This window comes from Bemisia tabaci, chromosome 5, assembly GCF_918797505.1.
Source record: "Bemisia tabaci chromosome 5, PGI_BMITA_v3".
NCBI lineage: Eukaryota > Metazoa > Arthropoda > Insecta > Hemiptera > Aleyrodidae > Bemisia > Bemisia tabaci.
This window is the reverse complement of record NC_092797.1, coordinates 45,153,897-45,175,386: the sequence shown is the minus strand read 5'-3', so window position 1 is coordinate 45,175,386 and position 21,490 is coordinate 45,153,897. Positions and strand designations below refer to the sequence as shown.

General features: G+C 37.7%; 1 protein-coding gene across 1 annotated transcript in view; it reads left to right on the top strand.

Moving 5' to 3' along the window:
- Positions 1-4,110: 4,110 nt before the first annotated feature.
- LOC109030846 (ATP-binding cassette sub-family C member 4) overlaps positions 4,111-21,490 on the top strand; it is a 38,930-nt gene continuing 21,550 nt past the window's right edge. The window contains exons 1-8 of the mRNA XM_019042030.2: positions 4,111-4,538; positions 10,646-10,756; positions 16,019-16,141; positions 16,850-17,054; positions 18,056-18,278; positions 18,925-19,081; positions 19,608-19,746; positions 19,991-20,101. Coding sequence (XP_018897575.2) covers positions 4,465-4,538; positions 10,646-10,756; positions 16,019-16,141; positions 16,850-17,054; positions 18,056-18,278; positions 18,925-19,081; positions 19,608-19,746; positions 19,991-20,101 — 1,143 coding nt within the window. The 5' untranslated portion in view covers positions 4,111-4,464. The remainder of the gene's footprint in view (positions 4,539-10,645; positions 10,757-16,018; positions 16,142-16,849; positions 17,055-18,055; positions 18,279-18,924; positions 19,082-19,607; positions 19,747-19,990; positions 20,102-21,490) is intronic.

Sequence of the window (21,490 nt, the reverse complement as noted above, 5' to 3'; positions counted from 1 at the left end):
TTTTGATTTTTAATCGAAGGTGACATCTCTTAATCGTGACAGTCGCAGAACTCACAAAGCAAAACTCAACACTTGAACCCTGCGCCTAGTTTCCTCTCACACAAATCAAGGACCAATTAGCTAGCATAAACATATTTAGGTAATGTCATAGGTTGAAGTTTGCGTAAAATTATTGAATATTTCACTCAAAAATAATAAAACTCATACATAGGGTAGTATTCAATCAATATCTATTGAGTATCTCATTAGTATTTCAGAAACGTTTAGTGATTATACTTTGAAAAAGACATGCTATAAAATGCGTTGCCACGAAATTCAAGGAGCACTTTTTCTTTTAATGTTTATCCAAGATTGCAATCATAGTATTTTGTACGTATGTGACCTTTAACGGGAAAAGGGGCTTTAGTTCAAAGATTTACAATTTTCAGTGGAAGCAGATTACAAGAATTCGATGGAAAACAGTGAATATGCGCAAGTGAATGCCTTGTTTATGTGCCATATTAGTGCTCATTTTCGGCGTAGGTTCTTTAATACATTACTCTGGAGTAATGAAATAAGTTCTCTAATCATTAACGACAAGACTGTTTTTCTCAGAGCGTAGGGCAGCGGCGCGGTGCAAGATTGGGCGAGAAAAACCAAAGCGCCTTCAACTTTTGAGTATGCAACATGCATATCCGTGGAGCACGATTAGTTGCATGAAGGCGCTATGATCATGTCAACGTCGTGCAAAGCATTGCTCCTCCATTGTGTCTATGCGTCACGACTCGCACCAGTGCCACTAACGACGGTAAAAAAGTGTGGTGTAAATTAGAAAAAAGTGTTGTAAATCTGGTGTATGTTATAACTAAGTTAAAGGAACCGCAAAAACACTCGTAAAGTCTTTACAAAAAATGTATTTTGCTCAATAAAATACATAAAAAACGGACGACAGTGCCGAGGATTAGTTACATATTAATGCGGCAATTTGATCCCCTACATATGACGTATTACACATTAAAACGGATCGTTTTCGAATATTGCGAACTGCATACCTTAAACGTCATTATTTTACACAGGCTCAACATTTTCAGGCGTTTTGCTAACCAAGATGTTCGTTATACTCTCTTCTATTCTCTGCTGTCAATGACATTCCTTAACATTTTTGGACTAATTGTAAGCCTTCTTCTTTCCTGCAGTGGCGATGTTTGAACACCCTGTTTATCGATCCTTTTCCATAGGTTTGAATGACAGATCGATCGATATATCGCAAAAAAGTCACACCAATGCTTTCCTGCATTGCCAATAATATGCACATACTATACTTCATCGGTCTAATAAAACTATAATTAAGCTTAAACCCAAGTCTCCATGGTGACGAGCTTTATAAAGAAAAATATAAGGAACAAAATGGTGGCCCGACGTGATTAAAAGAATAGTGAAAAAAGAAAAACGCATTGTCAACCTGTAAACCTATGTGAATGAAGTCCTATCCGCACATGATTATGATGAAGGTAATTGCTATTATGAAGTTGTTTAGTCATTCAATAGTTCTGATTGGGTGTTGCTTATATTTAGCAACAATCAGAATTATTGAAAAACTAATTAACTTCATAATAACAATTACCTTCATAATAATAATGTGGGCAGGACTTTATAACATAAGTTTACAGGTTGCCAATGCGTTTTTCTTTATAAAATTCGTTGCCACAGAGACTTGGGTTGAAGCTTAATTAGCTTTAACAGCGTCTTATATCAGATAAGGTTGACAATATTCTGACAATACTGGCTACATTCTATGTCTTAACTGGACACGGACGTATTTCACTCCAAGTACTGCTCTGCTATTACTGAGCTTGTAGTCTCTACTCGTATGTAGTCTGAAGAGGGACGAGGCTCCAGTTTTGAAGTTCCATTCAGGTGCATGTTATTCAATACATGATTTTAAAACTTGACGAGCAATGATTGATGGAAATTTAAGTACATTCCGTAGAAGTTTTCCAACGCTGGAGGTAAGTATGATCTACTGTCAATGTGTCCTGCTTCATTACGAATGCGTCCTGCGCACACCGCAAGGATAAAACTTTTGATGGTCGAAGCGTTGTCAGATGCACAACTCATTCCCAAACCATCATTATGAAGTTGAGGACAATTAGGTTCGGAATTATTCTTTGAGGTTTTTGAATACCTGGGGAACACCAGAGAGTTTTGCAGTTATATTCGGTTGGATATTTGATATATGACACCATCGGAAGAAAGAATTAACCAAAAAATGGGAAGTAAGAGGTAAAAAGTTGATTTTAAGGGAACCGTAGTCCGAGAAATTCAGTTTTATAGAGTCTTTTATGTATCAAAATTAAATTGCACCGGGAAGGAGGGGTGCTAATCAGCTCAGGGGAACAGGAAAAAGTGGGGAAAAATGTTATTTTTAATGTAAGTCTTATTTTGCAGACCTATGATACTTTTTATCCGTGAATTATTCCTTGAAATGATGTATGCTTCTGTAGGCAGGTATAACCCTCGCTCATCCCAGAAAATCCAGATGTAGGTCAGGACCCAACTGGACGTATTTCTGCTGAACGGAACCAGAGACAAGTGAGGAGGAAGCGGTGTGCTCGTTAGTTGACGGCCGTAAGAATGGATGGGAATGATGAAGCGCTAGTGACGTCACGGGCGACGCGACGACCGGGCACGACGAACTTAACGTAGCAGCATTAACTCATGATCCCTGTCCACAACGCTCTTGCCACATTCCCACGACTCATGAGTGTCGCATACACTTGGCGCTTAGTTCCGTTTGATTTGATGGAAAATTCCGCTTTTCCATCTCCCCATAAAGAATCACACCCGCTTCTACACAGTTTCTTATGGGCCTCGCCATGAGCACACCCCATCTTACCTACACGTCCCTGGTTCCGTTTAACAGAAATACGTCCAATTCAGGGGCAGATGGTCCCATCAGAGCCGCAGACCTAAGGTGGCAAATATTGTGTGTGTGTGTGGGGGGGGGGGGGGGTTGATTACGGAGACCTGGCGGTAGATTTCAAGAGTGTCTCTCTTGTAGTGTATTTCCAAGAAAAATACAATATTTTTCATTTATTTTTCTTAACAAATGGAAAATTTAGCACGGTGCAAGCTCGCAAATCGGTCGATTTTTTATTTATTCTAATTGTTTCTTCTAAAAATGTGATACGAACTTTTGAAATATGCCCAATTTTGCGGGGACAATCGATGAATTTTTTACTGCTTTTAATGTTTTTAGTATTTCAGCGTTAGTTTTGGCACTGAAAAGCCGCATTTGGGAGTTGAAACGCGTGTTTGCCATACATTTTCAAAAAAGAAGCCAGAATAATCGAGAGTAATTGCATTATTATTTTTTTATTTAGGGTGGTGAATATTGGGGGTGGAGAAGGGGTTGATTATGGAAACCTAGCAGTTAATTTTAAAAGTGATGACCTCTCTCTTTCAGTGTTTTTTTCCGAAGGAAAAAACAATATGTTTTTATTTTATTTCATTTTTTTTTGTACTTCAGAAATCATTAGAAGTGAAAAAGCATCTAGGGGTGGATACATCGTTAATCCCGCTCAGATGGAGTTCTATTCTGCCCTAAGGAAAAACGTCGTATGAACATTCGGGAGTTGCCGAATTTCCTCTGATAAAATGTTTATTTTTAGGAGAGTTATGAATATTTTTCCTTGAAATTTTGAGGAACTTTAGATCAAAATACGAACAAAATTCTCTGAAAATACATTTTAATGTCAATTTGGCTGACTTTCAAAGAACATGGTAAAATGATTAAAATGAATGATTGATATTATTTGTTTAATTTATTTTTGACTTGTAGCTCGATTATTTTCCAATCATTTTACCACTCTCTGGAGACTTGGATTCATAAGTTCACCACGGAATTTGTGTTTTATCAAAGACAATTTGGCAACGCCTGAAGGTTCATACGACGTTTTTCCATAGTACGGCAGTTTTATGGTCAGAAATGTGACACTTCGGACGGACTCGGTGATAGCGGCAGTGTCATCGGTAGTCGCGAAGACGTGCAAACAGACTAAAAGGCGCAGCACTAACGCAACACCAATCCTGAGACAACATCGCACCGGGTCGCGTCGGAGTGTCTGGCCGCCCTATTTCGAATTTCGCGCGGCGCCAAAAACCGAGGAAGCTATTAAATAATTAGCCGATCATGCGCGGCGTGCTCGGGGCGTTTTGAATCACCGGTGAATTACAAGTAATCCCGACTAGGAGTAACACCCGATCACTCACGACGCGAGGTGGACCGGAATTTCTGCCGCACACGTCGATTCATAGGAGACAGGTCGATTTGCTCGAGTGAATAGTTCAAGTGTTTTTCTCCCTCGCTCCTGTATTGCATGAAATTACGCTCGGTTCTCTCTGAACGTGTTCGATTGTGGTGTTTTATGTGATTTTACGACTGTGATAGTGTTGATTCGATGATTTTTGACCCGAAGACCGCACATGGAGACGGGGACAAAAAGTTATAAAGTAAATCCGCGGGATAAAGCGGGAGTGTTCTCAATTGTATTTTTCACGTAAGTGTTGGTTTTTTGTTTGATATTTTTATTTAGAAATACTATTAATGATGAAAATAACACACGTTTTTTAAATTGTTAGGAGAATACAACACAAATTTTAGGATCCAAAATCAACACAAAATTTGGGTTAGTTTGTGTCTCACCTCTTATGTAACACGAGGACGCTCATAATTGTTTCAGTGCGTAAAAAGAGGATTCGAGGTAAAAAGTTTAGAAACATTCAAAGTTTCTGGACATCTGCCTGTGGGAGATTTTGATGGTTGCCCAAATTTTTGGCAACATATCCAAAATTGACTAAGTAGCGGCATTTTGAAAATTCTTTCTTGATGGTTTTCACAATATAAAATGGAAAAAAATCTTGTGTACTAAAAAGTATAAAAAGCCCCAAGTTATTGTCTCTGGTGACGTAGCGTTGTTCTGACTTAAATTCTTGCATCAAATCCTGCATATTTAGGCACAAACCATTGACCAACAACAGTCATTAATTAATTGATAACATTTACTACTCAAATTGATAGTGTGTAATTAATATTGCTGGCTGCTTGGAGCTAGGTACCACAAGAATACGCACTTCATAATGTTTTCTTTGACTGGTCTTCTCTTTTTAACCGTTGATAATCAACAAACTTCGATGGAGTTTTAGGTAGCTTCTCGACAGTTACAAGCATGCAATTAGTGTATCAAGTGCAAAATAGCGTAGATATTTTCTTCCCTTTTTACCGAGCATTACTTGCAGTTTTAGTTTATCAGTCAAAAATACTTATATTCATTTTGTGTGGCCTCCTTAAAATCTCTATTGTCAATCTGTACAATAGAAATGTCTACAACCGGAAACCGACTATAACTTAGAAAGGTTAAGCTACCAAGCCAAAGCTACTTAAAGCGATTTATTTGGTGTACGAGTAAAGAGAGACGAGTACGCCGCCTTGATACTCGGAACGAATCCCTCAATTCCGGCCTCAAAAATGAGATAAAACGCTCAGTGGAGAGGCGTGGATGATTGATTATCGATACATCTACATTTGAAATTGTGGTAAAGAATCGATTATTAAGGTGTTCGTCGCGATTGCCGTGTTTATCGACCCTTTTCCATAGGTGTAAATGACAGATCAATCGATAAATCGCAGAGCGCGTCACGCCACCGAAAACACTAATCCACGTGAAGTTTGCCCATCCAAGATGTGAAAAATGTCAAGAATCGCTTGGCATTCCCTCAAACGGATAACATCTATTTCATTCGCAGTCACCAAGTTCGAATTCACGATGAACTTTTAAAATTTAGGATTCTTGCGAAAAAAGCTTAAAAGTAACGCACGGAGAAAAGTATTAGGTTTTAAGGACTGAACTGAGGATCAGGGGCAAGTTTTTGGCTTGGGTAACCTAAGTCCTCGATGGTAGAAATCGAATATTGGTCCAGGTATCTGAAATCTTCAGGAAGAAATGTGAGTCTCGTGATGCTAAAAAAAAGTTTGAACTTTTGTCACGGCCGTAACTTTGGTTGCCCAGGCCAAAAACTTTAGCGTTTCATGTGATCCAAATTTATTTACGCGTGCGTACAATAATGGAAATTGATAAAATGAATCGCCTCTATATCTGCGGCACACGCCATTATCGTCTAGGATTACACCCGTAGATTCTGCCAGCTAATAACGGCTGATTCTCCGTGACCTAGACCTACAGATAAGAATTGCTCTTTTATAGTTTTTTATTGCATTCTTCAGCACCATGGTGTAGATAAGAAGCCTTTGACGTGACGCCTATGAATACAATAGAGATGCCCATCTTAAATCTATGAGATTTAAAACGAACGAAAAAGTCGTTCTTCACTTTACGAATCTCTGCGATGTGTAGAAATATTGTTATCATTTGTTGATTTTTTATCAATTTTGTTTAAGTTCCTGGATGTAAGACGGCTATTCTCTTTGCGTGACTCAGATATTTTGGAATCAGCTTAAAAATGAACAAAAATTCATTGATACTCTAAACAAAATTGACTTATTCACAGAGACCTTGCTCAAATGTTGGCATTGTTGCACTGGCAGAATATTAGAGATGTGATGGGCATGTTTCGGTATGCTATGATGTGCTTTTAGGCACGCTTTAACATTAATAAACAATCCTTGTAGCGTATTCCCACCCCCAATTACGTTCCGTAAAACTTACGTCTTGAAATTAAAATTATGCATGGAACTTGTATTGTGTGAAGTCTTGTTTAGAAAATAAAAGTGATGACGAGTTTTTAGGTCGACATACTCTGGAACTGAAACTATGAGATATGCTCCCACTTATTTCATGAAATGCTAGTTAACACAAAAATGTGGGCACCTTCAAATCTTTGCCTATCTTTCCTCACCTACATCTGAGTTTCAACTAAAGATATGACATTTTTGCTCATCCTATTCTTATATCAAAAAACAGTGCCTATGATGTAGACGTGTATTAGAGGGCGAGAAAAAGAAAGGAAATAACCGATTCATTCAAAACCTTTGAGGAACAAGTTCAATACTTGATAAGCAACGCGTGTAGTAAATGATTATTACTGTCTCATCTGATATGTGCTCTCGTTTATATCACTGCAGCAAAGGCATCCTTTGCTTCGTCCTACAAATTTTCGGAACAACGTGAGGTTAAGAACGCATTCGGCAGGTATGAATCAATTTCGAGTAAACAGACACCAGTTTAAATGGTAACACTTAAAAATTCATTAAAATGAAGGAGGAATAATAAATCACAAATCAAGGGGTACTTTATTAAGGAGCCAAACAGAGCCAATTCAAACTTAAAACAAAAGAAATACTAAAAACAATCAGAATAGCATGTAAGATCGGCATAAACTCATTTTCAGTCTACTGGTTTATAAAACGGTCGAGTTCATTCTTAAATCAAGTTAAATAAAATTACTTTTGATCTTGGTGGGAATCGTATATTAAATTGGATCCGTTTTTATATAATTTCATCCAATACTTTGAATGTCAAGAATAGATAGCTATCGATTAAATTATGTCCAACTACAACATAATCTCTGAATCAGTTTATGTTTATCAAAATCTCTTTCGTTGTGGGCTAAGTGAACCCTCAATGACCACTTCGCAGAAGTAGAAGACCCGAGTCATCACTCGGAACTTAAAATCAGCTAGTAGACCGAGGAATTAAAAATTCGCCGATCACCGGAAAAATATAAAAATTGGCCCGGTGGATTTTTAGAAATTTCTGGGGTAAAATATAAAAATTTTGGAAGTCAGGCAGTAGTGATGATCGTGGAAAATTACTCCCACCGTCATTAACTTATTTGCAGCACATGTGCACAATGAAATTGAAAAAAAGGGCCGCATGCTGGCTGCATGTCGATGCCTTGACGCATTCAAAAGCTGCTGTCACCGAACCTCTGCTCCGTCTCATCGATGGAAAGCTTTTTCGAGAAAGGAAAAAGCGGCTCAATCTCTTTTTTCGGTTCGACCAAAAAATGAAATCAATTGCTTTTCCGCATGTGTTTTAACAGAAATGTGGACGGAAAATTTTATTTGGTGGTTTTTCCCCGTTTTTATGAAAAAGTTGACGTTGTAGCGGGTATAGTAGTATACCTTTTCCTTCCCATTTGGTAGTAAGTAGGTTGGTAATTCAGCGGCACATGCTGGAAATTTTTGGATGTATCATCGTCACGAATGAAATGAATGATCTTTCTAATTATAGGGTCTGTTAAATTCGTTCACCTTAATGCAGAGAAAAAATTAACCCTGACGGATAAACTTTCCATGGTAAAACTTTCATGAGATTTCAAATCGAAGTAAACGCAGTGGTCTCCGCTAAAGTTGGTAATTCGTCAATAAATCTTTTGCGTACAACAGAGACAAATGCACAGAATTCCTGTAGTAGAATGCAAGTACCATCATGCAAACGTTACGATGAGCAGGTCAATAAAAGTCTGAAATCTACTTCTTAACTCAAATAATATCGTGTATAGCATCACGAATTTTAAAATTTCCCGCGTCCACGGGTAATTTTCCTTCGTCATGTCAATCCAGTTCCCTCAATTAGCGATTCAAAAGAACCTGACCTACATACGAAAACAAGCTCTTAAAATATTGACAATGTACCTCAAGTGTGCTTTCTGTCGTTTGAAGAAAGTATTTTTTCGTTTGCTTTTTCAAAAGCAGAAAAACACATGCTTTCCGACCAAAATAACTTGTCAGAGGATTGATAACAGTATAACACCAGAAGTATTACTAAACGTGTCTCTCGTGAACGCAGGACATTTTAAAACGCGCTACATTTTGCGATGAGGAACTAAAATTTCTGGGTCAGTTTAGAAATAACATGTGCACCATTACTTTTCCTATGCACAAAAGTGTTTTTACAGATGAGCCAGTTTCAGTTCCGAATTGCAGAATGTAGTCCAATATCACGCACATTTTTCGTTCAGAAGTAACTTTCAGGATTTTTAACGTGTGCCGCATTGTGATTTTGGATGATTTTATCAGTAGTAAGTCTACTTATTTGTCTGTACCTCATGAATATAATGTACCCATTCGAATGTATGTACATCAACCGATTTTTATTAAAGTGTACTGCTCCACCCAAGATGCATTAATTTTAATGGATTAAATTGGAGGGAAAATGGATTTTCTCAACTCGCAGAAATCGCCACTGAATGAATTTTATGGGACGGAAGTGTGGAAGATCACTTCTACGAAAATTTCAATAGTCCCCGTAGTCTAATGACATCAATAAAGTATTATCGTCGGATGATTCAAGCCTTCCAAGAGTAAATCAATGATTCTCAAGTGCTCTTAAAGATAGTGGTTTCCCACGGGGTATGGAGAAAAGTAACCGAGGATTTGTACATAGATTAACATGGAAAGTTTCCCTATTAGTTTTCGCTGCTCAATAAATCCATACAGATCTCACCGATTCTTTGTTTATAGCAGCGTTCATTTTTCTGATTCCTTTTACGAACAAAAGAAGTGTTGATTCTCGCAGAGCTAAGTGAGAATGTTATTCCTGACTCCAGTGGACCAACATAATTTGAAGATAGATGTTCGTAAATGCTAACGATTAGACCTCTTTGATGAGTGTTACACGACTGTCACTGATGGACTATACTGCCGTGCTGCGGAAGAACGTCGTATGAACATTTGAGAGTTGCCACATTTCCTTCGATAAAATGTTCATTTTCAAGGAAACTTATGAAGATGTTCCCTTGAAATTTGCAGGACTTTTTGGTGGAATTACGAGCAAAATTATCTAAAAAATTGGAAGAAAAATATTCATAAGTTTGGAAGAAAAATATTCATAAGTTGGCCAGAAAATTTGTGTTTTATCAAGGCAAATTAGGCAACGCTTGAAGGTTCATACGATGTTCTTCCCTAGCACGACACTATAATTGCAGATATTCTGCAAGGTCCTAGGACTCACGATAAGAGGAATTGATCCTCTATAGAATCTCAAGACATATAATAATGTTCCTTATTTGTCCGAAACTGCCTGCCACAGTCAAAGTAAGCGCTAAAAATCGATCCCGTTTACCATCATATTTATCAGGAATTCATCTCTGTGCTGGGATACGATCCAGTTTATCAGAGAATACAAATTTGGTTGAAATCTTTCGGAATCGACACAACTGGTTTTGATTCCTCAATTTCAAAGTTATAGCGTTGAATATCATGAATATACGTTTTGAATCACGCGGTTTTCGCTTGAATTTACTTGCAGGATAGCTATTTTGTTCTTACTGTCATTTCTTTTTATAATAATGAATTGGGTCAATTACAGAGGTAAATTATTGCATAATGTGTCGGCAAATTGTCATAATGACAACCTCAATACTTGGGTCTGTCTTGTGCCGAAGACCGAATTCGGAACAGAAACAATGGCACTGATCATGTTTATTGTACGATCGAATGTATCCAACCATGATTGGTCTAACTGGCTTTCACACGTCTGGTTTAATGCATTTTTTTTTAATTTTTTTTTTTAATTTTCAAAAAAAAATACGAATTCTACAACCTTGTAAAACTGTTCTGACCAAGAACGAACAATTTAACTCACATCTTGTATGTTAATATTTAATTTTAATATTCTCTGATATGTTTCTTTGCTTTGTTCAGGTGGCTATGGGACATTTTCAAACAATCCTACTCGAATGTTTTGGGACTAAACGACATATCCGATCCGCGGAGGCAAGATCACGCCGAGTATTTGGGAGACCAGCTTGAAGCGTAAGTTTGTCTCACTTTATAAAAATAAACAATCATACAGAATGCAATCTGCTGGAGGTTTACAATATTGATATCATTTTTTCATTATTATGATTAAAATTTAGCACCAACCCTGTCAGGACTGTCGCGTTTCAATTACAAATGTGTCACCTTTGTCAGCGCATATAGGGATCAGTTAAAAATGCGACTATAAGGATGGTGTTATCATTGAATAAATTGGAAATTGTCAATATCATATGCATGCTTGCAGCAAGTGTGAAGATTATCAAGGATCTTAATACAGTATTTCTATTGCACTAAAAAGCCTGGGTCACTCGCAGGGCGGATTTACTTACCTGCCGCTTATGGGCCACCTGTATTTTGCCGCCCCCTTCTCATTCGTTTTGAAACATCATTAAAAACAATAAACATCAATATCAAACAACAAAAATCAAGGAAGTGAACGTGCCGGAGGGGGGGGGGGGTTTCATAAGACGCGTTTACTCGTGTTGGACACATTTTTATGCGAAAGCCCTGTCAACACTACTAGCAAAAGTTCACGAAAATCGGCGCGAAAGTTAAGTTCCGTAAACCTATCTCCGTGTGGACGAGACCTTCCATTCATAAGAAATGAACGAAAAAATTATGAGAGAACAAACTTAAATGTGGTTAAATAAGCTTAACTTCCGCCGCCGCGCTGCGCTGACCGCACTGTGTTTGGCGCAATGCGTGAGGTATTCATGCAGCCTTATTGTAGGCGCTATGCGTTTCACGCCGCCAGCTAGCGGGCGGCAGCGAGCTGCTGACCGCAGCGACCGCACTCACTGTCTATGACGCAATGCGTGAAGTTTTCATGCAGTCTTGAAGGCGCTAATATGTGGTACATGCCGACCGCCGCGCCGCGCTGAGGGTTTCTCCTTTTCATTTTAAGTTCTCGTCATCGTTGCTCTCTGCGCCGCGCCGTTCCAGGTCAAATTCCGTGTTCGGTTTCTCTTTTAGTTTTAACTCGACTAATTAAAGGTGCTATCTATTGTATCACAGAAAGACGACATAATTAGAGATATACTCTCAGGAAATGAGAGATTTTGTCATCTTTTTTCGTTTGTATTTTTTTTTTTTTTTTCTGAATCCGATTTTTCTTTATGGCTACATTTAAAAAAAAATTTCGCTCCCTAAAGAGCCGTCTGCAAAAACGACATTTTTCGCCCCCCCCCCACTAAAACTTATTCAAACTTCGTCTATCAGTTACTAATACTGGAGCGCTTCTTTCCCCAAATTTTCAGACCCCCAAAAAATTTTGGGGGGGCGCTAGGGGGGGTGGAAGTCAAAACCTGTGAACCTCGATATCTTTCAAACGAAACAATATATTGAGGCCGGTTTGGACGAAAAATCGTCTAAAATTGCATACTTTAAGATTCTAAAGGTCAAAATCCCAAAATTAAATTTTTAACTTAACTTATGTGCTTTTTTTCAGTTTTTGAGGAAAAACAATTTCTTTTAAACGGATTAAACTGAAATTTCACATTTTTTTATTTGAACCAAAGCCAGTTTTTTAAATTGTTCGTCTTTTTCCGCATCCAACGAGTGGTCGTGTAAGCTGGAGAACCGAACGGTTCCGGAGTTATGATCGATTAAAGTTTCCGCTCAACGCGTGCCGACCGATTTTCGCTCGCAAAAAAGTCGGATTTGACTGTTATTAAATCAGATTTAATGTTCAAACTGAGCAAAATGCATTATTAGGGACCCTTGAGGGTCGCTGAGTCCAGAAATTACAGATACTTCGTAGCTACACGTACTACTACGTAATTACAGCTCCGTACAGGACCACTGAGCGGCCGGTTGGCGCTCAGTGGGCCTCTAAAATAGTGCAACGGAGCTGTAATTTTAAAAACGTGAATTTTTTGGAAGTATCTGTAATTTCTGGACTCAGCGACCCTCAAGAGTCCCTAATAATGCATTTTGCTCAGTTTGAACATTAAATCTGATTTAATAACAGTCAAATCCGACTTTTTTGCGCGCGAAAATCGGTCGGCGCGCGTTGAGCGGAAACTTTAATCGATCATAACTCCGGAACCGTTCGGTTCTCCAGCTTACACGACCACTCGTTGGATGCGGAAAAAGACGAACAATTTAAAAAACTGGCTTTGGTTCAAATAAAAACAAGCAGTGAACTCCAACACAATGTGTTGATAAGGCGCGTCATTAACTCGCACATATCAACCCCTTTAGTTTTCATTTACAGAGATTTCAAAAAAGGCAAGCAGCACAACAAGAGAATTCACGATCCAACAGTGCAAGGTCAACGACGCACCTTGACGAGACCGTGTATTGTGAATCTAGAAAGCTATTCGAACAAATTTAAGTTTTTTGATCTGCCTCAAGCAAAATTTTATCAGATTCTTGAAGAAAGTGCTACGGAAAAATTTAAGCGAAGAAAGGAAAAATTCTGTCGAACTCCTAGAAGATAAAGTCGATTTAAAGTATTTTGGGGCTAAAATACCCAAATCACCGTATTGTAAATCCCGTTATATTATTGAAAAGAGATTTACTCGATATAAATGCAATTGTATTAAATATGTCTTGATTTTTTTATTTTAAACGTCTTTTCATGCAAAAATCAAAATATGTCGACTCCCTGACGTGAAAATTAAATTCTACGTGTGAAAATACTTATGTATCGATATGTTGAACAGAATGCCCGCCTCTCCTCGTAATTTACAAACCGTTTCCTATACTCATCTCAAATTTTTCTCAGAGCTTTGTGTTATTATCAGTTCCATTTAAACTCCGGTTTGATGGCCGAATCGGCTGCCCAAAAAGCAAGCCATTTTTGAAGGCTCTATGAGAAATCGTGATATTATCAGCTCTCAGGAAATCACCCCATGGGTAAAATTGCTGGTATAAATTTTTCGATTATTTTTTTTTAAAATATCGTATTCAAGAAACTAAGGCATTAAACTATGGAGTCAATTTCGTTTTAATAATGTAACGGGATTTACTTGTCTTCAGGTCAAAACTCATACAAGGAAGCCCTTGCAAGAGGCTAATTTTTTGTAATTTCACTCAATTTTTTCTCCTTTTTATAATTGAATTGCTTGTCACATTCTGAGGTCAATCATATTAAATTGTAATTTATACATTTCTTTTTTTCCCCCTTCATTTTATTTTTTTGTTTGGAGAAGTTTTGTTGATTTCTTCGGATTTCGAATACTGTAACTTCTCTTCTATTCGGCCGATTTTTATGAATGAGACCTCTTTTAATTCGTGTTTCAACGGAAAGTAAGGAAAAAATTGCTAAAAACTCGCGAAACATTTTTTTTGAAAATTGGGCGAATCCTAGCGTGACGGTGAAATGGTTAATGAAGCGTAAGTAATTGCGCGAGGGCTGAGGATCCCGGTCTAGCTTGGCGACCGTCATTAGCTATTGTTCGTCGAGACGCCGACGCAGTGATCAGGAGCGTGGGGAAGAGAGGGGTAAGTGGATTCCTGTATGAGCCACGTTTAGCTAATGGTCCTAATGAGTCTCGAGGCTCATCACAGATTGCACTTACACAGATTGCACTGTATTTCTTAGTTTTAATAAGAAATAAAATATAATTCTGTAAAATTAGTAAATAAATACCAAGACAATTATTCAGGATGTCAAAGAGGATGTAATAAGAAATAAAATATAATTCTGTAAAATTAGTAAATAAATACCAAGACAATTATTCAGGATGTCAAAGACTGACTGAAAACTTTTTATTAACCTCATATGAAAAAAATATTATTATCAGCTGACACTGACATTGTTGTCAGATGAACAGCACTATCAGAGCACGGGTACCAACTTTTGAAAAGTATAACCGAGGTTACAGATCTGTCAAAGCAACGTTTTGAACAAAACGGAGGAGTTAATTCTCATTCCGAGAGTGCCGACCTGCTCAGCCATCCTCGAATCAGTTCGCTTGATTCTGCTTATATATGCATATTTTGAATCAGCGCGTCGTACTCTTAGGCTTTTTTTAAGAAAACCAAGTAACGTAGACTCTTGGTATTCACTGCACATAAACTAGAGAGCCCCAGAATGAGAAGCAACTTTAAATCATAATTATTGACGGATAAATAAACTTTTTACACGCTTTGGAAAATCTCAGAAGTTCGCGGTAGTCACTTTTCGGTAAGGAACTAAGGGACTCGGTTATTGTATCGAGCAGGGTTCGAAACGATCGCAAAGGCGTATACTACGTATACGCGCCAAAATGTGAAATTTCAGTTAATCCGTTTAAAAGAAATTGTTTTTCCTCAAAAACTGAAAAAAAGCACATAAGTTAAGTTTAAAAATTTAATTTTGGGATTTTGACCTTTAGAATCTTAAAGTATGCAATTTAGACGATTTTTCGTCCAAACCGGGCCTCAATATCTTGTTTCGTTTGGAAGATATCGAGGGTCCCAGGTTTTGACTTCCACCCCCCCTAGCGCCCCCCAAAATTATTTGGGGGTCTGAAAATTTGAGGAAAGAAGCGCTCTAGTATTAGTAACTGATAGACGAAGTTTGAATAAGTTTCAGCGGGGGGGGGGGCGAAAAATGTCGTTTTTGCATACGGATCTTTGCCGCCATGGGCCGCGGCCCATGTGGCCACCCCCTAAATCCGTCCCTGGTCACTCGGAAAAAACGAGGGCATGGAATATTTTCTCGTGTCAAAACCAGAGTTGAGTCACAGAACTTTCCTTCCCACGAGCTGAACTTTGGTTTACATGAAAAGCCAAGTTTTCGGATCTGGTAACCCAAGTTTCCGGTTATCGGAACTATTTGCAAAATGAATTTTCCACTGAAGAAGTATTAGTTAGTCAAGAAAACCTGAATTACCTGAACCAAGAATCAATAAATTCGGTCTTCTCGTCTTAAAACTTCATTGTTCGGTGTGAGTATTAGTTTTTTACCAGGGTGGTTAGGTGAGACATACTGGGAAACGATAAATGAACATAGTGAACTTATAAAGTGGGACAGGGAGTTTATCACGCGGGACAATGGGGGAGGGGGGCGGGCAACAAATTGTCAGACTAAGCTGTGCCCTGATTCTTCGTTCTTTAATTTAGAAGTTGAACGAAAAAGTGTATTCTAGCCAGCAAGATGGGTTTGATGCTTTAAAACAGCATTTTCAAAATTACATGTTTTTAAGATAGAAAGATGCGGCAAAGTTTTATAATTTTGTAATTATATAGCTCCTCTGGCACTTGATGGTACTTTAACATATTTTCAGTAAACGGCCGATAACTTTTCAATCACTCTGTCTCTTCCAGGTCGTGGAATGAAGAACTCAAAAAATATGAAAATCCTAGCCTACTACGAGCCATCGTGCGGGCATTCAAAAGAGATTTCAGTGTAATAACTGCACTGCACCTGACAAATGAGCTATTTTTGAGGTAAGTCCACCATTGCTTCACTTTTTTTGAGGATTTCTGATATTAAAGTAACGAAACATACTTGTAAAGCCAGTTTACGAAGAGGACTTGCTTGGCTGTTTGATAATATCGACGGCGTAAGTCCGCAATCACATATCGATGGTGAAACTACCAAACCACGTATCTCGGTATGCGACGTCGCAGACTTCCTGATATACTTTATTTTTTAATTGGAACACTACTCAACGTCAGTTCGTGAAAACTTCCGTATTTTTTCCTCTTCATGAGGAAAAAAATCTGTGGAAATTTTAAAGAATGATATTGATTTGATCTCCTTCAAAAAAATAAAATGTGAGTGGAGATTTTTAAACACCGCAAACGAGATACGTGGTCTGGTAGTTTCGCCGTCGATATCTCGTTTACGGTGTCTGAAAATCTCCGCATCTATGTTATTTTTTTTAAAGGAGAACAAATTGACATCATTCCTTGTAGTTTTTGCAGAATTTTCCTCGCACAGGAAGAAAAATCACGGCAGTTTTAAAGAATTGCCGTTGAGTAGTTTTCCGTTTAAAAAATAAATTATGACAGGAAGTCCACGACGTCGCAAACCAAGTTATGTGATTGCCGACCCTTACCGTCGATATGAATTTTTTTCTCGACTAATCGTTCCTTTACATGTACTGCTAATACTTATTTACACTGATTATATACCTTTGAATTTTTCCACAGTTTTTGTAAACCTTTCTTCTTGGGTATGCTGCTGTCTTACTTCAAGGAGAATCCAATAATTTCAAGAGAGCATGCCATGATCTACGCGGGGTTGTTGATTTTCACAACTTGCTGCACCACACTCATTATGAATCACTACCAGTTCACGAGTCAGCATCTTGGGCAAAGAGCCTGTGCTGCAGTTATCTCACTCATCTACAGAAAGGTAAATTTTAATTTAAAAAATGCAACCTCTAATCGGTCGTGACTGCAGGCCAATTTGTGCTTTCATTACGATCAAATAAAAACTGATAAAAAATAAATTTAGTGTTTACTAGACTTCTAATGTTATTTAGGATTATCCCCAGAAAAGTTAATGGCCAGTGGAGGATTTTTGCCAGTGCTAAGCGTACATCTGATTCCGTTTTCCATCCACGCTAGAAACCCAGCAATAGATTTAGTATTGGCCAGCATAGAAATGAAGCCAAAAACCATTTGTTGCTTTCATGCAACGGTATGCAATTATGGTTGAGAAGCTACTAACCACTGACATAATTTTTTATCGGTGCAATTTAATGTAATAACTGACGAATTAAGTGGAGGCCAAAAATTGCTAGCAAAAGCAACCGATGATATAGATGGAATTGATGCTTTAGGATAAAAAAGATCCTATCCAATCAGAAAATCTTCCTGAAAAAACGAAAGTCCCTTTAGGTAAGACCTAATTAGTCTAAAATTAAATTCAGATACTTTGCTGAATTTCAAACATTTTTTCCTGCAAACTCAACTCTTCGGGATATAAATTTCAAGCTTAAACGCACATTTGTAGAGGGTGACGGTGAGTAAGATATTCCTTATTAGATTCCTCATTATGTTATGAATCCCAGGACCAACACTAGATTTTTTTGATCAAGGGCAACACACGGAAAAAATGAAATTGCAGAATTAACCATTTTGTAGTTATAAATAGTGTCCGACATGTTTCAATGTTGTTGTTACAGGAGAGAAATGCAATATTAACCACCCCGTGGTATTCACACCCCACCAACCATTATAAAATGTACATTTGAAACATGTTGGGCATATTTTTTAACAATTTAATTGTTAAATCAGCAATCAATACAGTATTGTTCTCATTTTCAAGCTTTTTACCACTGAGGTTACGAGATTAGCTGTCATGGATATTATTAATGCACTTTAGTTCATTAATTTTATATATTTTTGCAGTGTTTAAGGATAGACCGAAGTGCACTGGGAATGTCTGCACCGGGCCAAATAATCAATCTTATGTCCAATGACGTGAGCAGATTCGAAATTGTCTCAGTAGTTTTGTCGTTCATGTGGTCGGCGCCTATAGCCAGCGTCGTTGTGGCGTACTTTTTGTTTTCACTCGTTGGATATTCGGCCTTCGTCGGCATGGCTATAATCTTCATCGTGTTACCTATACAATGTAAGCATATTTTGGTAAAATTGTTTTACATATTGTAAATTCTCCCCTTAAAAAAACTCGGTTGCAGGGCTGAACAACGAATGGTATTTAAAAAAATTTCAGCTGTCACCGAAAATTTTTGGTCATTGGAACCGAAGTTTGGTGATCTGGCCCGAAGATCAGTCTCCATAACCGACAATTTTGGTTATCTGGACTGAAAAGGTTCGAGGTGAAACATAAGCTGAGCCTTTTTTCTCCGCAGTTTGAGTCTGAGTTTAGACTATCCCTCCTTACAATCAGAGGAATGACGTGTTTTGCTATATATCGATTGATCTGTCATTTAAACCTATAGGAGAGGATCGATAAACAGAGAACACTTTAACAATCGATTCTTTACCACAGCTTCAAATGAGGAAATATCGATAATCGATCATTCACGCCTCACTGCTGATGATGTTGGTTCAAAAACTAGTATTGCTTAGTGATTATTCTCTTGTTGTTCGGGTTTGATAAAGAATCATATATTCCGCAAATTGATCAACATAAAGAGTCAGAAAAAAATTGTCCAAAATCAAAAGTCATTCCGATTTCATTTTTGAAATTTTTCTTCTGACGATCAGACTGATGAAAATTGTTTAATTTTTGATTTTTCTCATTATTTTTGCAGCTTATTCGGGAAAATTAACTTCAAAATACCGCTACCAGGTGGCGTTGCGATGTGATGAGCGAGTACGGCTCATGGATGAGGTTATTGCTGGTGTACATGTAATAAAGATGTACGCGTGGGAAAAACCGTTTTCAGCCCTCATGGAGTATGCGAGAAGGTAAATAAATTGCTCCGACACGATTTTCCTATAGAGAGAAATGAATGTTGTGCTTGTATTTACAATTAGTAAGTACTGCAATCAAATAATTTTTTCAAAATATTTTAAATGGATTGGTCAAAACCGTATTTAAATTAGTAAATTCGGTAAAAAAATATTCTTCAGGTGATTCAACCGCTTAAATTTCTACGTGCCTAGTAGTTTGAGCTAGTAACTGTGAATGATGTGTTTAAACGAAAAGGAATTGCAAAAATATAATTTTCTCTTGGTGTCTAGCATTGCCTTAAATCAAGAGACGCCAATATGAAAATTGAAAATTCAACCAAGTACAACTGATTTGAAGACCAAACCAGCTATTGAGGCTAATAAAGGTTTTAAACTGCAAACCTAATATTTCATCTAAATTGAATCGCCAACATCAGAATTTAAAACAATTCCTAACACCATGTCCCTTAATCATAAATTTCTAAATCACCTTCTAGTCTCAGGTTTTTAGAATATTTTTCTGCATTATTATCCTATCTAGGATGGAGGTCAAGATTTTGCGAAAAACGTCCTATCTGCGAGGATTGTATATGACTTTTAATATTTTCACTACACGAGCTGCAATGTTCGCAACCCTGGTTTCGTTTGTTCTTATGGGAGGCACTCCATCTGCAGATGTGGTAAGTTGATCGTATTCTAAGGCTCAAATTCTCATTAGTATCTAAGTTTATCACCAGATCGTGTCAATTAAAATCCTAATACGAGGACACATTACATAAAATTTGCATAGTGATTTTTCACTTAAAAGCGAAACATTTGAAAAAAAAGAGCACTGAGGATTCCAGTAATTTATCTAAAACTTCTGAATAAGACTCAAGATTTACAAATATTTCACCATTGTATTACAAATTTTCTTTCTTCCAGATTTTTGTGGTGGCTTCCTACTATTCTATAATTGCTCAAACAATGACCGGTATGTTTGTTCGAGGCTATGCCGAAATATCAGAGTTTCTGGTATCAATAAGAAGACTTCAGGTAGAGATGAATTTATTCCCTCAATTTGATCATATTTTAACGAGCCGAATATAGAAATAAAAATCTGAGTGATTAATGTCTCTTTCTTCCGTTACTTAACGCTTAAAATTAGAGCATGGTAGAAAAACTTCCTTCTTTTCCAAGTTTTCAAAAATTTAATAAATAAGTGCCATATCACTGGTATCAAACGCTGCATCCAATTAAGATGCTCAGTGTGCAGATGGCTCATAATTACACGGTAAATGAAGGTTCTCAGTTCCTTGCACAATTTTTAGGAGGGGCCTAGAGGACGAGACGCATAAGTGCAGTATTGAATTGAATTGAGATATTAATTATTTTAGGTAAACTTGCATTTTCTGTGAAAAAATCGCTCTTAGATTGCAATTTTTAAGCATCAAAAAGTCAGTTTGAACTTTCTCTCCGCCACAAGGATCATGTAATTTCAAAATTCTAGACTCGCATTTCTCGAAGTAGCAAAAACTGCAGTTGTGCGCCTTGCCCTCCAAGCACCTCAAATATCATATGCATCATTTTCTAAATAATTTAGGCTGGCGTCGATTAATGACCAATACACTATCTGTGGGTCAACATCACAGAAAAAAATTGTATGTAATTGTAAAGGATTTTATGTATATAAAATCCTCAGGGCCGGATTCAGGGGGTGGCCACATGGCGGCAAAACTAGGGGGCGGTAAATTTTGCAATTTTTTAAATGTAGGTATAAAAAAAAATCGGATTAAGAAAAAAAAATTACAAACGAGAAAAGGCTACAAAATCTCTCATTTCCTGAGAGTATAGTAATTTCTAATTTTGTCGTCTTTCAGTGATATGAGAGACAGCACCTTTAAGTAGTCGAGTTAAGAGAGAAACCAAACACACAATTTGGCCTGGAACGCGCGACATAGGGAGAAATGATTACGAGGACTTGAGATGAAAATGAGAAGCCGGAGAGGCGGCAGTCGGCAAGTAACACATATTAGCGCCTACAAGACTGCACGAATACTTCACGCATTTCATCAAACACAGTGCGGTTATTCTGGTCAGCGTGAAACGGATAGCGCCTACAAGAATGCATGAATACTTCACGCATTGCGCCAAACACAGTGCGGTCAGCGTGAAACGCATAGCGCCTACAAGACTGCGTGGATACTTCACGCATTGTGCCAAACACGGTGCGATCGGCGCGGCGCGGCGGCGGAAGTCAGAATCATTAAACCAAATTTTGTGTTTGTTCTTTCATAATTTTTCCGTTCATTTCTTATGAATGGAAGGCCTTGTCCATTAGAGATAGGTTTACGAAACTTGACTTTCGCGCAAGGTTCCGTTACCTTTTGCTAGTAGTGTTGACAGGGCTTTCCCAAAAAATGTGTTCAACACCAGTAAACGTGT